Here is a 16,298-nt window from a genome sequence, read left to right as displayed (position 1 = left end):
AACAGTGGCAGCATTTGACCCTCAAAGGAGTGCAAACCCTACTGCGAAGTGCATACGCGAGGGATCTAGGTTGCGTGCTCCTTGTGAGAATCTAATGCCTGATGATCTGTCACTGTCTCCCTTCAGCCCCAGATGAGACCCTCTAGTTGCAGGAAAAAAAGCTCAGGGCAGCTGGGCACAGTGGCTCACACCTGTAATCCCAGCACTTTGGGAGTCCAAGGCAGGCCGATTGCAAGGTGAGGAGTTTGAGACCAGCCTGGCCAGCATAGTGAAACCCCATCTCTTCTAAAAATAAAATACAAAAAATTAGCTGGGCATAGTGGCAGGTGCCTGTAATCTTAGCTACTTGGGATGCTGAGGCAGGAGAATCGCTTGAACTTCGGAGGTGGAGGTTGCAGTGAGCCGAGGTCATGCCATTGCTCAGGACTCCTACTTGTTCTACATTGTGGTGAGTTGTATAGTTATTTCATTACAATGTAATAATAATAGAAATAAAGTACATAGTAAATTTAGTGCACTTGAATCATCCAACATTCCCACAACCTACACCCATGCCAGTCCATGGAAAAATTGTCTTCCACGAAACTTGTCCCTAGTGCCAAAAAGGTTGGGGACCACTGCATTAGATAATGAGGGAACTGTGTTAAAAATATCCCAGTTTGGGCTGGGCACGGTGGCTCATGCCTGTAATCCCAGCACTTTGGTGGGCCAAGGTGGGCGGATCACCTGAGGTCAGGAGTTCGAGATCCGCCTGGCCAGCATGGTGAAACTCTGTCTCTACTAAAAATACAAAAATTAGCGGGATGTGGTGGCCCGTACCTGTAATCCCAGCTACTCAGGAGGCTGAGGTTGGACAATCACTTGAACCCGGGAGGCAGAGGTTGCAGTGATCCCATATTGCACCACTGCACTCAGGCCTGGATGCAGAGCAAGACTCCATCTCAAAAAAAAAAAAATTCCTACTTTGGTTATGAATTTGCTAATATTTATTTGTAGTTTTTCTCTTTCTTATGAATTGGTTTCTTTTTAAAAAGCCTTAACCAGTGACACATATTTTTTACCTTTAATGCTTTCTGCTTTAAGTCTATTAAATCTAATAGGTACAGCAGCTTTCTTTCAGTTAGTTAATATATGCCTGGTATATCTGTTTCTATTCTTTCTTTTGCTATTTCTAAATCTTTACCTTTAAATGTGATCTTATAAGAAATAGACATTAAGAAAAATATATAATCAGAAAATAACTTTCCTTTTAACCTGAGGTTTTATTGCATAAACTGAAAATGTATAAGTATCCGTACCGTCCTCTACAACCAAACCAAGAGTCTTTTAGTTCAAATTCTCTTCCCTGATCTTTCATGCCATTGTGTTGGCTTCTGCCAGGATTTTTACTCTAAGTTGATTTCACCTCCAGTATTAGTTATGATTATTACCATGGAGTTTATGCAGCCAGTTTAAACTTTTTAAATTTATGCAGAATTTGGGGTTCTTCTTTCTTGTATTTTGGGCCTTTCTTCTTGGCACAATTTCCTTCTACTTGATGAGCATGAAGAGATGGGGGCAATCAACACTTTTGGCTCATCTGAAAATGTCCTTTGTTTTGCCTTGTTCATGAGTGGTCTCTCGTCCTGATGCACCTTCTGACCCCTCATCCCATAGCTATTACATGGCCACCCTGTGGCAGGCATTGTTTTAGGGCTAGGGCTTCAGCAGTGAGCAAATTTGTGAAAAGTTCTTATTCATGACATTTTATTGGAGGGAAGCATAAAATAATCAGGTAAAAATAAATATCAATATAAAAACCAGTCTCTATGAAAAGCTACAGAGAAAAACAAGAGGGTAAAAAGCAGAGAGGGAGAGTGCTGGGCTGCTGCCCTAGGGGGCCATCTGCAGGCCGTTGAGGAGGGCCTCACTGAAGCGGGATATTTCAGGGAGCCATGAGTGATGTGAGAGAGGGAGCTGTGTGCGTGTCAGGAAGAACATTCTGGAGTGAGAAAGAGCTGTGAAAAGTGTGTGGTGTGCCGAGGAAGAGCAAGGAGGCCGGTGTGGCAGGGGTAGAGGAGATGAGTTCAAAGTGCCAGGACCAGGCTGTGTAGAGCGTTGTGGAGAAGCCACTGGAGAGTCTTGAGCAGTGGAATGACAGTGATTTTTCTCAGCGTGTTGAGGACTTTATTCCAGTCCCACACGGTGTCTGCTGGAGGCTGTGACGGTGGTCTAATTTCTTCCTTCCAACGTGATTTTTTCCCTTGCTGCTTTTAAGAACTGTTCTGTCTCCAGTTTCATTATGGTATGTCTAGTTATGGATTTAATTTTGTTCATTGTATTGGGGATTTGTTGTGCTTTTTTTTTTTTTTTTTTTTTTTGAGATGGAGTCTCACTCTGTTGCCCAGGCTGGAGTGCAGTGGCGTGATCTCAGCTCACTGCAACTTCTGCCTCCCCAGTTCAAGTGATTCTCCTGCCTCAGCCTCCCAGATAGCTGGGACTACAGGTGTGTGCCACCACGCCCGGTTAATTTTTTGTATTTTTAGTAGAGACGGAGTTTCACCATGTTAGCCAGGATGGTCTTGATCTCCTGATCTCATGATCCGCCCGTCTCAGCCTCCCAAGGTGCTGGAATTACAGGTGTGAGCCACCGCAGCCAGCCTGTTGTGCGTCTTAAATATAATCACTGTGTCTTTCATAAGCTAGGGTTACCAGATTTAGCAAATAAAAATGCAGGATGCCCAGTTGAATTTGAATTTCAGGTAAACAATAAATGATTTTTTTTCATTATGAGTATGTACCATGAGGTATGTGGAACATACACTAAAAAGTCCTTTGTAGTTTATGTGAAAATTCAGATTTAACTGGGTGTCCTATATTTTATCTGGGAACACTATCGAGTTCAGGGAAATTCAGAACTATTATCTTTACCAATCTTACCTTTCCTCCATTCTTTCTCTTCCTGTAACTCCAATTATAGCTGCATTACACCACCTCATTCTAGCCTCTTTCCCTCTTCACATATTATATTTTCTTGTTATCATCTGGGTAAATTATTTATCTAGTTTCTCAGTTTTCTCTTCAGCTGAATATTATGTGCTATTTAATATATCATTTAGCTTTAATTTTGAAGATTATATTGATTTCATTTGTTCTTTTTCAAATCCACCAAGAATTTTTTCTCTCTTTCATTTATAATTTCATACTTTAATTTTTAAAATATTCTATCAATCTTACCTTTCCTCCACCTCCAATTATAGGTGCATGACACCGCCTCATTCTAGCGTCTTTCTATCTTCACATATTATATTTTCTTGTTATCATCTGCGTAAATTATTTATCTATTTCCTCAGTTTTCTCTTCAGCTGAGTATTATGTACCCTCAGTTTTCTCTTCAGCTGAGTATTATGTACTATTTAATACATCATTTTAGCTTTAATTGTGAAGACTATATTCATTTCATTTGTTCATTTTCAAATCCACCAAGAATTTTTTCTCTTTCATTTTTAATTTCCCACTTTAATTTTTAAAATATTCTACAAACATATGCCTTGTCATCAGTTTCTGGTAGCACCACGCTTGCCGTGTCGGAGCTCCACGTGGCACTGGCTGCTGCTAGCTTGTCTCTGCTTCCAATACTTCTGGCACTTCCTCATGGTGTTGCGCCCCCTCACCTATTTTATATTTGTGCTGGCAGCTTGTGTTGGTGGCAATCCTATGGGGCCCAGTCTGGGAGATAGTATCCAGAAAGCTTTGTGTTTTCTTCTGCCAGGTGTCCCAGGGCACGACCAGCCTGGGATCACTTCACGTTAGCTTCTTAGTTTAAGGTGTCCCAGGTACAGGTAGCAGAGCTGCAATTGCTAAGGGTAAATGAGGGTCACCCTTTAGTGACACATTCTTTGGAAAGAGCTCAGAGAGAGACAGCAACACTCCTTGGTGCTCTCCATCTGCCGGCAGGGAGATATTTTCTAGTTCCCTCTTTCCTTGGGGCTCTAACCGTCAGAGAGTGTCCTCTTTAAGCTCCTAGACAAAGCCCTTCATCCTATCCCAGCAGAGCGACTAAGGGCCAAACCTCCTGGAGACTGCAGAGGTCACCAAGGCAGCCGCAGGTCAGGTTCGAGTCTGCGTTCCAGCACCCTCTGGGATTTGTGGCCCCTTCCATGAACTTGCATGTTCATTTCCCAGGGATTTTGTGATTTGCTTGAGCATTCCTCAGTATTTGTAGTGGATGTGTGGGTGGGATGTCTGATCTGCCCCATTGCCAGGGCAGAACCAAGGCCGCTGTGGGGCATCTGCTCCTCCGTGACACAAGGGACCTCCAGACGGGCCCTTGAGGCTGCTGAGACTCACGTTGTCCTACGAGTTCCTGGCTCCCAACCCTTTTTCTTTTTGTCCTACTATTTCAGCCAGTGCAGCTGTGTGTCTTGTTACAATTTTTGCCTTCACAAGCTGTCATTTAGGCTCTGACTGGGCACGTAGCAGCAAAGTGGGCACTAGAGCAATTGTTTTCTTGAGTGACCTCCAGCAAACATTCGACAAAGAAAAATTACACTTGCTAGTTTGCAAAGGCCATGCTGAGGGATTAATATTACCGCCAGTCTTTTGAAAAAGAAAAGTATTTATAGGTCTGTATTTTATTTTTGTTTAAAAGGCCTAAAACTTTGACTCTCAGCTGGTCCATGTAGAAGGTCTCTGATCAGTTAATTTTCCAGCAGGAATTCTAAGTTCTGTTACTGTTCTTGGATACATTTATCATACGTTCAACAGTTCTGCCTACGGCTGATATTTCAGGAACAGAGTGAAACAGAAGTCCCATTGTTTCCACTCCTCCCATTGTACAGGTGCACTTGTGTGTGACATGCATGGTGCTTATACATTCATACAAATCAGCCAAGAGTCGTGCATTGATATGTACCAGGCAGGGAGTGAATTCAGGTGCTCTCAGCTGTTGACCCAAAGAAGAGCTCCCAGTTTCTCCAGGGTGTTCCATTAATATACAACCGGGAAACAATCTTTTACCATTTTGTGCTAAAAATTATTTTAAGGGGTAGAATTTTTCCTCAGTTGTCAGGTTCTTCACTGTATTCATTTTTCTTAAATATAGTTTGTGGGCTAGGCATGGTGCTCACACTAGTTATCCTGGTGCTTTGAGAGGCCACAGCGGGAGGGTCTCTTGAGGCCAGGAGTTAGAGACCACCTGGGAAACATAACAAGACCCTGTTCCTACAAAAAATAAAATATTAGCTGGGCATCGTGGCATGCTCTTATAGTCCTAGCTACTTGGGAGGCTGAGACAGGAGGATCACTCGAGCTCTGAGTCTGAGGCTGCAGTGAGCCATGATCACACCACTGCACTCCAGCCTGGGTGACAGAGCGAGGCCTTGTCTCTAAACACACACACACACACACACACACACACACACTAAAAAAGAAGCAAATGGAGGCCGTGCATGGTGGTTCACGCTTGTAATCCCAGCACTTTGGGAGGCTGAGGCGGGCAAATCACTTGAGGTCAGGAGTTCGAGACCAGCTTGGCCAACATGGTGAAACCCTGTCTCTACTTAAAATACAAAAATTAGCCAGGTGTGGTGGTGCGTGCCTGTAATCCCAGCTATCCAGAGGCTGAGGCAGGAAAATCGCTTGAACCTGGGAGGTGGAGGCTGCAGTGAGCTGAGATCACACCACTGCACTCTGGCCTGGGTGACACAGGGAGACTCCGTCTCAATAAAAAAAAGAACAAATGGAAACTCATCAATTAAGTTTAATTTGGCAGCTTTTCTTTTTTTCACAAACACATCAAGCAGCTGTGAATGTACCCCACATGCAGGCACTGTAATCCCATTCCTGTTCCTATAAAGAAATAGACACAGTGCAGCAGTATTTCAGCAGGCTCCACAGCAAGTACCTCAGCGTCCAAGGGTTCTGTCTCCAGTACAAGGTGAAAATCACTGTTATTCATCCCTGGAGAATACTGTAGAGGGTGAATTATGGCTCTTTCCTACAATTTATTATCCAACTGAAAACTGCAAATCAATATGAAAATGTAAAGTTGAATGTTTACCCCATAGCAAGAGTCAAAAGCATTCAGAAGCAGAGGGCACTGACTGTGGGGTTCATAATGGAGCTTTGACCTCAAACATAGGGACTCAAGGAGTCAGACGGCGCATGGGAGGGAAAGGAAACTTTCAGCCACGGAGATCACTTGAGCAAAGTTGGGAGAATCTACATTTTGTGCTTTAATGAGACCGAGATCATTCTGCCTAGAGCAAGATGTTCAAGTATAAATAAAAAATGATAAGAGCAGGTACAAAAATGCATGTTGAATACCGGTTCTTTATGGAGTGTGCCTTATCCTGTTCAGGCTGCCATAGCAAAATGTCATAGACTGGCTGGCTTGTCAACAACGGTGTTGGGGCTGGAAGTCCATAATGAAGGTGCCGGCAGCTTCACTGTCTGGTGAGGGCTGCTGCCTGGTTCACAGACGACATCTTCTCATTGCAACTCACATGGTGGAAGGGGCGAGATAGCTCTCTGGGGTCCCTTTAGTAAAGGCGCTAATCCCGTTCACGGGGTCCCACCCTCATGACCATGTCACAGCCCAAAGGCCTCATCTCCCAACACCATTGCTTTGGGGATTAGGTTTCAACATAGGGATTTGGGGAGGGCACAGCCTTCAGCCCATAGTAGAGCAGATCACCACAAAATAGATTTAAGCAGCTAAGTGACACAAGTGTCCTGGTTTAGAAATAGAAATTTACTGAATTTGCAAAGATAGGTGTGTATGTTGTTTACATCCTGGTTGAAACAGTGAAACACAGCAAATGTGTTCTCAGATGTTCACAAAGTTTCTCTTCTTGAGTATTTTCATATAGTATTGAAGTCTTTAAACTTTTATTATAAGTAGGATTGCCAGATTTAACAAATAAAGTTTCAAGTCCCTCACTGAATTTGAAATATCAGATAAACAACAGTAATTTTTGGTATTAAAGTATATTCCATGCAATATTTGAAATATACTTATGTTAAAAATTATTCATCATTTGGCCGGGTGTAGTGGCTCATGCCTGTAATCCCAGCACCCTGGGAGGCCGAAGCAGGCAGATCATCTGAAGTCAGGAGTCTGAGAGCAGCCTGGCAAACATGGTGAAACCCTGTCTGTACTAAAAATACAAAAATTAGCCAGACGTGGTGACGCATGCCTGTAATTCCAGCTACTTAGGAGGCTGAGGCAGGAGAATCGCTTGAACTGGGGAGGTGGAGGTTGCAGTGAGCCGAGATCGTGCCATTGCACTCCAGCCTGGGCAACAGAGTGAGACTCTGTCTCAAAAAAAATAATAATAATAACAAATTATTCATCATTTATCTAAAATTCAAACTTCACTGGCCATTTTGTATTATACCTGGCAACCCTAGTTATAAAGCCAGATGATTAGAAAATACTCTCTGTAGCTCACGCCTGTAATCCCAGCACTTTGGGAGGCATTGGCGGGCGGATCAGGAGGTAGAGAGATCAAGACCAGCCTGGCTAACACAGGGTGAAACCCCGTCTCTACTAAAAATACAAAACATTAGCCGGGCGTGGTGGCAGGTGCTTGTAGTCCCAGCTACTCGGGAGGCTGAGGCAGGAGAATGGCGTGAACCCGGGAGGTGGAGCTTGCAGTGAGCTGAGATCTTGCCACTGCACTCCAGCCTGGGCGACAGAGCGAGACTCTGTCTCAAAAAAAAAAAAAAAAAAAAAAGAAAAGAAAAGAAAATACTCTTTATAAATCTCATGAATATTTTATAGATTACTTGGATAGAACATGTTTCTAAACAGATTCAATGTAACATACACTGAAAAACTGCATTCTGCAGAAAAGTTCTACCCCAATGGCTCTAAAGAAATCGTGTTTCCCGACGGGACAGTGAAACGTCTCAAGGATGGACAGGAAGAGACCTTATTTCCTGATGGAACAATCGTAAGGGTGGAAAGGTCAGTAAAGTCAGACAATGCGAATTCAAAACATCTCATTTTTGTTTGTGTATTTAACAATTTCTTTATATTAATTTAGGTTTTTGCAAACATTTAAGTGCTTGTATAAAAAAAAGACAATAATGACATTGATTCTAGAAGTTTTGTCTTATGGCCTTGATTTGAATCCCTTTCTACAGACTGTGGGTTTCAAATGGGCTTTTAGGTATTTACTTCACCAACATTAGCTTCATTTAAATTATAACCGTAAAAATCACTCCAGTCTTCAGTGCCCACCTCAGACCACGTGGTCTAGAAGCCGGAGTCTATTGCAGAACATGTGCAAGCAAATGTTTAAGGCACACCAAGGAAGAGCTCATCAGAGCTGCTATTTCAATGCTAGTTTGTGCAGAAAGTAAAGATCCACCCAGCTGCTTGAGCGAGAGTGTGGGAAGTTGTTTTACACCTTCCCTTTCTTTCCTGATATCAAAGTGAACACCGAGCGCTGTGGGCTGTGTCTCCTCGCTGCCCCGCCTCCACCCTTTCTCTGAGGTCTGAGGTCTCCTGCTCTCACCATTTCTCCCCTGGGCAATTACAATAGACTCCCCCAGCTTCCTCACAGCAGTCAGAATCTTCCCTGTCACCTCCGGGGCCACTTTTCTGAAATGATTCAACGTGTGTCCCTGTCACTCCCTGTGTCAACCCTGCCATCCCTCTCACCATCAGAGCCAGCTGTCAGCACAGGCTTCAGCCTGCAGGTGAGCAGACACGGCTGACCTCCCGCCCTGCCTCCTGGCCCTCCCCACCTGCCCTCTGTCACCCACAGCGAGTTTCTGCCGATTCCCTGAGCCCCTGTGCGCCTTTGCTGCCCCTTCCCGTGGCCTTCTGCACCCTCATGTAACCAGATTTGGAAGGAGGGCTCCAGACCCTGGTCGGGGCATTATTCTGTGCTCCCCCACCCCCCCCTGGCCTCCACACTGGCAGCATTGGCCCTGGCGCAGGCCGCCTTACCATGTGTTTCTCTTCTCAGGAATGGCGACAAAACATTGTGCTCAGCAATGGGCAGAAAGAAATCCACACAACCTAGTTCAAGAGGAGGGAGTACCCGGGTGGCACCATCAAGACTGTATTGCAGCGGCTGTCAGGAAACCAAGTATGCCTCCGGGAGGGTTAAGATCAAAGATGAAGCTGGAAACGTCGTCCTGGACGAGAAGCAGATGAGCCCTCAATACGCAGTGTCACATGGGAAATGTCAGTTGTAGTTTTTTGCTAAAACGGGCAAAAACTAATAACATATTAGCTGCCCTAAATGATCTTGGAGAGCCACCAAAACTTTAGGACTACCCAAGTCATCTAGAAATTGCAAAGGAAAAGACATTCTCTCCTCTATTTAGGAAACTTGGTTAGAGCAGCACCCGTCAGAGAACAGGAGGCTCACAGAAGAACGATTTCCAGTGCCCCCAGCAAGGCTGCACCCTCTCTGATCATCACAGGGGCCATTTCTGCCTTGTGATGGACCCAGGAGGTCTCTGCAGAGCAAGTGCCCTTGGACCAGCTGATTCACAAAGCGCTGAGCCCCTCTTCCCTGTGTGGTCACCCCAGGCACGGCTCATTCCTCCAGAATTACAGAAGCTCAGCCTGGCCGGGTCCCCTCTGGTCACCGACACCCCTGTCCTCGCTGGGACAAGAGGGAGACAATTCTAGTCACTCCAAGGACACCCAAGGGGCGTCCGAGTCAGGGCTCCAATAGTGCAGTTATCATGGCCTCTCGCGGCCCGGGCAGCATGTCACCTCCTGAAACTCGAGATTTTTTTAATCCCAATATAAAAATGATAACCAGTTACTTACTTCTTTTGTTGTTTTGCAGGCCACCTAGAAATACAAAAGCAGATTGGCATTCACCTAATTTTTATACTGAAATGTAGATGCCCCCAAACATGATTTTGGAAAGAGATAATTTCTTGAAAATCTTATCAGAAGATGCATAGTTATTTAATCTTTTTCCAGTATGCACTCATGTTTTTATGAAATAAAATACCATATTTTAGTGCCAGGGATTATTTCAACCTTAAAATTGTGCATGCATCATTGTAGTCCTTAATATTTGGTAATGCTATTTAAAGTAACTCAAGAAGTATGTGCTATCTGGCTTTGAAGGAAAAAAAAGGAATTCTACTACGATTACAGTGGATGGAAGCCTTTTCAGATGAATGCTAAAGCAATGCAAGGCTGTTTGTCAGGCATAACTGGCAAAACAAATCCATTACTAAAAATCTACTTTGGATTTGGCTGAAAGAATGAACTTGCCTATTGCTTTGATTATTTTGAATCAGCTTATACTAAGAATTGTCAGTGAAGCAAACAAAATGATACATGGCTGTACTGAAAAAATGCACTTCTCATTATCTGGGGGAGATCGGGGAAGAAACAAACATGCAACTTTATCAGGAAGCCGTGCTCAGGCATCAGATCACCTGCCTGACTGGAAGTTTTCATTAAATATCACCTGCAGTACACTCTCCAATAGCGATGGGTGTAAAATCTGTCATCCAAATAAGACTAATTCAGTGTGCGCATTCGGCGGGAAGCCCTTCGTGGAATATACATTCTGCAATATTGGAAATCAGTACAAGCTTATTAAAACAACATTTCATACTGATTTACAAAAAGCCAGAATTTACTTTTAGTTCTTAACAATCTCCTGAAGGCTTCTCATTAGATGTACAATCTGATTATATTTATTACATTAATATTGAGGAGAGGGTCTCTATCCACCTATTTGCAAACGTTTATTTGAAAATTGTACACAAGCATGTTTACTTGGTCAAAAAGGTAGCATTAAGACAACCATAAAACAACGGAGTATAAAGGGCTGGAAGATGGGGTGAGTCACACCCATCTGAGCCACTGTCTACTGCCACCTTGGAAAAAAACCCTCAGCTGTCCCCCACTTCCTTTTCCCTAAGTGGATGACACTTCATCCCCTGCATGGCTCAGGGATGCTGTGGGGATGGATGAGAAGGGACCAGGACAGAGTCGTCCCGTCCATTCCACCCAGGTGCTGCTCCTGAAGGGAGTCTTGGGTGGGGCCCTCCTCTCTCTGCGCGTGGAGTCCTGTGGGGCTTCATGTTTTCCTAAGGAGCACAGGTGCCTCTCAGAGCTTGGGCCCCCAGGTTTCATGGCCATCAGGCACAGCCCCTCCCGCCCCTTCTCTCCTGCTCCTCACGGCCGACATCAAGCAGAAGGCCCTCCTTTAGGTCAATCCTGCTTCCTCCGACTTATCGTTTCTTCTGCAAACCTTCTTTGGCTCACCCTGTCCCACCCCCAGGCTAAGGCCCCCAAGTGCTCCCTGAACCCTGCACCCCTCGGGTCCTCCTCACACTGTATCCCAATGACCTGGAGACCTGCCCTTCCCCATCTAGAGAACACATTGAAGATGGAGCTCAGTCACCTTCACCTTCTCTCCCCAGCAGCTAGAGTGGAGAGTGGAGCCTCAAAGGCTCTGGAGCAAACGAGGAGGTGAGAACATGGAGAGGGGCCTGGTGAACTCTGATTATTGGTGTTAAAGTGAAAGGGATTTCAACATGGAGGCTGACGCCCAAAAATGAGGACTCTGTTTGATGCTCAGTTTATCAAATTCACCTTTGAAACAACCTTTGCTTGAGCACTTAAAGATTGATTCTAATTAAATTTTCTTAACGAATACTGCAATTATAGGTTTAGCATGGCTGATTCTTTTGAACAAATACCTTATACAAGAGACACAGCCAAACAATTCAGATTATCACCTACTTCTTACATACCTCCACTTTGAACCTACTCTACAACATTAACCATTTTCTCATTATTCTATATTTAATTTTTATATTTTCCTAGAATTATTACTATAATTGTATTTTGTTGTCATTTTTACTTCTTTCCCTGCTTTAAAAAGAAAAACAGAAATCCTGTGGTTCGTCTTGCAGTGGATGTGGGTGTGATAGCGGGAATTGTGTTACTCACTGGTTATTTCTCCTCCGGCATTTTAAACTCAAGTCACTGGACATCATACTCAACCTTTTATGGTTAAACCTGACATCCTACATTAGCATTCTTGTGTTTCTAATGAACGCCGTTCAAAAATGTTTTAGTTTTTTGCAACCTGGGATCAGTCCACATCATGACTTTCATTGCCTTTGTGGGATCTTTTTTCCATTAAAAAATTTAAACATGTAAGTTTTGTTACTGCATTTGTATAAAGGTGTATATTGAAACATTTTCTTATACCTAAGAGTTTATTTGTTTCCTTCTGATTTTTAAGAGAAATTAAAACATTTTCGTGGGTTCCTAAAAGTATCGTGGGCCCTCATGTGCCTGATGGAGACGCTGGCCCTGCCTGGCATCTCGCCTTGTATATTTGCGTCTCCTCTGCCTGGTGTTCCATCATGCGTGGTCCTGCCATTCTGAGACGTCAGCAGAGCTGGGGCTGGTTTTGGAAACACTGGCATTCTTCACTTTCTGAATGAGCAGTGGCTTCCTGGAGAAGGCTCATCCTGGAAAGGCAGAGTGGGGCTGCAGGGCAGCTCTCCAGACTCACGCTCAGGGGTCCTTGGCCGTCTCTGCTGTTAGGTGGCACCAACAGGATCAACTGTTATTTTTTGCTCGTGGCTCAATGCCCATTTTTTCCCAGGCTACTTGGCTTTCTTGTGGTTTCCCAGGTTTCTTATCTGCATCTGCAGATAGACACAAGTTTATACTTTAGAAGCAGACAATGGAAGGAGTAAGACCACATTCCTCATTTATTAAAGGGAATAAAATTAAATGTTTTATTATATTCTTTTGTATCACAACCATCTTTATATATAACTTTTTCCTTCTGAATATCATTTTCAATTTGTAATCAACTTACTTCAATTAACCATATTTCATTATTTTTTATTATGAGTTGATTCTCAAATGACCAAAACTTTTCTGTCTTTGTATCACTTCCCAAGTGTCCTTGCTTGCTGGGAACACAGAGCACCTGGCAGGCTGCACTAGCTCCTGGGCTGCTGCCTCACCTTACAGACAGGGCTTGGGGATACTGTGGATTTGGTTCCCGGCCACCACAATAAAGCTCATATTGCAACAGAGCAAGTCACACAAATATTTTGTTTCCCCAGTGCCTATAAAAGTTTGGTTTGTATTATACTGTAGTCTATTAAGTGTATAATAGCATTATGTCTAAAACATGAACATATCTTAATTTAAAAATACTGTATTGTTTTAAAAAACGCTAATGATCATCTGAGTCCTCAGTAAGTTATAATGGTTTTGCTGGTGGAGGGCCTTGCCTGGATGTTGATGGCTGCTGACTGATCAGGGTGGAGGTTGCTGAAGGCTGGGGTGACTGTGGCAATATCTGAAATAAGACCACAATGAAGTTTACTGCATTGATTGAATCTTCCTCTCATGAAAGGTTTCTCTGTAGCATGCGATGCTGTTTGATAGCATTTTACCCACAGTACAACTTCTTTTAAAATTGGAGTCAATCCCCTCAAACCCTACCCACTGCCTCATCAACTAAGTTCATGGAATATTCTAAATCATTTGTTGTCATATCAATAATGTTCACAGCATCTTCACCAGGAGTCAATTCTATCTCAAGAAACCCCTTTCTTTGCTCAGTCATAAGAAGCCACTCCTAATCTGTTCAAATTTTATCCTGAGATTGCAGCAATTCAGTCACATTTTTAGGCCCCACTTCTAATTCTAGCTCTTTTGTTATTTCCACCTCATCTACAGTTACTTCCTGCACTGAAGGCTTGAACCCCTCAAAATCATTCATGAGGAATGAAATCAACTTCTTCTAAACTCCTGTAAATGTTGATATTGTTTCTCCTCCCATGAATCATGAATGTTTTTAATGGCATCTAGAATGGTGAATCCTTTCTAGATGGTTTTTAATTGACTTTGCCCAGATCCGTCAGAGGAATCACTATCCATGGCAGCTGTAGCCTTTTGAGATGTATTTCTTAAGTAATAAGACTTGAAAGTCGAAATTACTCCTTGATCCATGGGCTGCAGAATGGATGCGGTGTTAGCAGGCATGAAAGCAACATTCCTCTCCTTGCACATCTCCATCAGAGCCCTTGGATGCATTGCCAATGAACAGTAATATTTTGAAAATAGTCTTTTTTCTGAGCAGTAAGTCTCGACAGTGGGCTCAAAATATTCAGTAAACCACTCTGTAAACAGATGTGCTCCCATCCAGCTTTGTTATTCTACTTATAGAGCAAAGACAGAGTAGATTTAGCATAATTCTTTTTTTTTTTTTTTTTTTTTTGAGACAGAGTTTCACTCTTGTTGCCCAGGCTGGAGTGCAATGGCACCATCTTGGCTCACCGCAACTTCCACCACCTGGGTTCAAGCGATTCTCCTGCCTCAGCCTCCAGAGTAGCTGGGATTACAGGCACCCATCACCATGCCCGGCGAATTTTTTGTATTTTTTTTTTAGTAGAGACGGGGTTTCTCCATGTTGGTCAGGCTGGTCTCAAACTCCTGACTTGTGGTGATCCACCCACCTCGGCCTCCCAATTTAGCATAATTCTTAAGGGCCCTAGGATTTTTGGAATAGTAAATGAGATTGGCTGCAATTTTAAGTCACCAGCTGCATTAGCTCTTAGCAAGAGACATCCTGTCCTTTGAAGCTTTGAAGACAGGGATTGACTTCTCCTCTCTAGCTATGAAAGTCCTAGATAGCAACTTCTTCCAACAGAAGGCTGTTTCATCTACACTGACAATCTGTGGTTTGGTGTAGCCACCTCCAGCACTTACCCTAGCTAGGTCTCCGGATAACTTGCTGCAGCTTCTCCATCAGCACTTGCTGCTTCATCTTGCACTTTTATGTTATGGACATGGTTTATTTCCTTAAACCTCATGAACCAACCTCTGCTACTTCCAAACTTTTCTTCCGTAGCTTTCTCACTCCTCTCAGCCTTCATGGAACTGAAGAGAGTTGGGGCCTTGCTCTGGATTAGGCTTTGGCTTGAGGGAGTGTTGTGGCTGGTTTGATCTTGTATCCAGACCACTCAAACTTTCTCCATATCAGCAATAAGGCTGTTTCACTTTGTTGTCATTAATGTGTTCACTGAAGCAGCACTTTTAATTTCCTTTAAGAGGTTTTTCTATGCATTCACAACTGGGCTAACTCCTGGGTGCAAAAGGCCTTGTTTTCAGCCTACCTCAACTTTGAACAGGCCTTCTCCACTAAGCTTAATCATCTGTAGCTTTCGATTTAAAGTGAGAGATGTATGTCTCTTCTTTTTACTTGAACACTTAGAGGCCGTTGTAGGTTATTAATGATGTAATTCCACAATTGTGTCTCAGGGAATAGGGAGGCCTGAGGGGAGAGAGAGAGATGGGGGCAGCTGGTCAGTGGAGCATGTGGAACACACGTGACATTTATTACGTTTTCTGTCTTACGTGGGTGCAGTTGTTGGTTCCCCAAAACAATTACAAAGTAAAATCGAAGATCACTAGGTACAGATCACCATGACAGATATAATGATAATGAAAAAATTCGAAATATTACAAGAATTACCAAAATGTGAAACAGAGATAGGAAGTAAGCACAAACTGTTTGAAAATGGGACCCACAGATGTGCCCCAACGGAGTTGCCACAAACTTTCAATTTGTAAAAACAAGTGCAGTATCTGCGAGGCACAATAGAGCAAGGCGCAATAAAACGAGGTCCGCCTGTGCGTGCAAACCCCGCACAGGGAGGCTGTAAACACAATGTAGGAACATCATGAAAAAGCCGGTTCTGGCACTGGGCTACAGGGGGCGCTGTTGGGTAAACAGGTCATTTCGCGGCACAAAGCAGCTCACAGCGCATCTCTGAAGTAACGCGGTCAGATTCAACTTTTCAACATGTGCCATGCCACAAACTGGGTCACTGAAAACCGCGGAAGTTTATTCTTCCCCCCCGCCACGGACCAGGTGGGCTGCGCCCTCAGGGAGCTGAGCGGTCCCCGTGAGGCCCCTTCGCTGCCAGCACAGTTCAGCTGTGCCGTCCCCAGCGCAGCGGTGCCTGTAGCTGGTGTGCAAAGGAATCGTGGTAAGAAATGTGCACACATCGTCCAGACAGACGGCCCCGTGAGTCTCCTAACAGAAAAGAGGGAGGCGAGGCGGAGTCCTGAAGGCGAGGCTTGCAGAGGCGGGAGAACCAGGCAGAAGGCCACGGGCCTGCGGGGCTCCCGACAGCGACGAGGGCGGCGCCCCCCGACACGCCTGCGCTCCCGGAAGGCCGAGTCTGTGTCAGCGCTGCCTGCGGTGTGTGGCAGCTCCGCGCTCCTTCCCTGTGGGGCAGAGCTGGCTGGAGCCACTGCCCGAAGAAACTGGGCTCTG

At 44.3% G+C, this 16,298-nt stretch overlaps 1 protein-coding gene and 1 long non-coding RNA gene across 3 annotated transcripts in view; one reads left to right on the top strand and one right to left on the bottom strand.

Annotated features, from left to right (window-relative positions):
• The window catches only part of LOC100456717 (T-complex protein 10A homolog 2), a 47,826-nt gene that overhangs the window by 17,129 nt on the left and 14,399 nt on the right, over positions 1–16,298 (top strand). Inside the window, exons 10-11 of one of the 2 annotated variants that reach the window (XM_054558454.2) lie at positions 7,834–7,951; positions 8,961–12,145. The exons of the other annotated variant lie outside the window; for it this stretch is intronic. Coding sequence (XP_054414429.2) covers positions 7,834–7,951; positions 8,961–9,192 — 350 coding nt within the window. The 3' untranslated portion in view covers positions 9,193–12,145. Of the gene's footprint in view, positions 1–7,833; positions 7,952–8,960; positions 12,146–16,298 lie in introns of those variants that run through there. 2 annotated transcript variants of the gene reach the window in all.
• Positions 5,725–9,152, bottom strand: LOC129060145 (uncharacterized). The gene is made up of 2 exons (XR_008526592.2): positions 8,942–9,152; positions 5,725–6,002 (listed from the first exon to the last, which is right to left on the bottom strand). It is a non-coding gene; the product is annotated as an uncharacterized LOC129060145 (long non-coding RNA).

This window comes from Pongo abelii, chromosome 5, assembly GCF_028885655.2.
Source record: "Pongo abelii isolate AG06213 chromosome 5, NHGRI_mPonAbe1-v2.0_pri, whole genome shotgun sequence".
In the NCBI taxonomy this organism is placed as follows: domain Eukaryota; kingdom Metazoa; phylum Chordata; class Mammalia; order Primates; family Hominidae; genus Pongo; species Pongo abelii.
The sequence above is the reverse complement of the archived record's forward strand: the minus strand, read 5'-3'. Positions and strand labels throughout refer to the sequence as shown.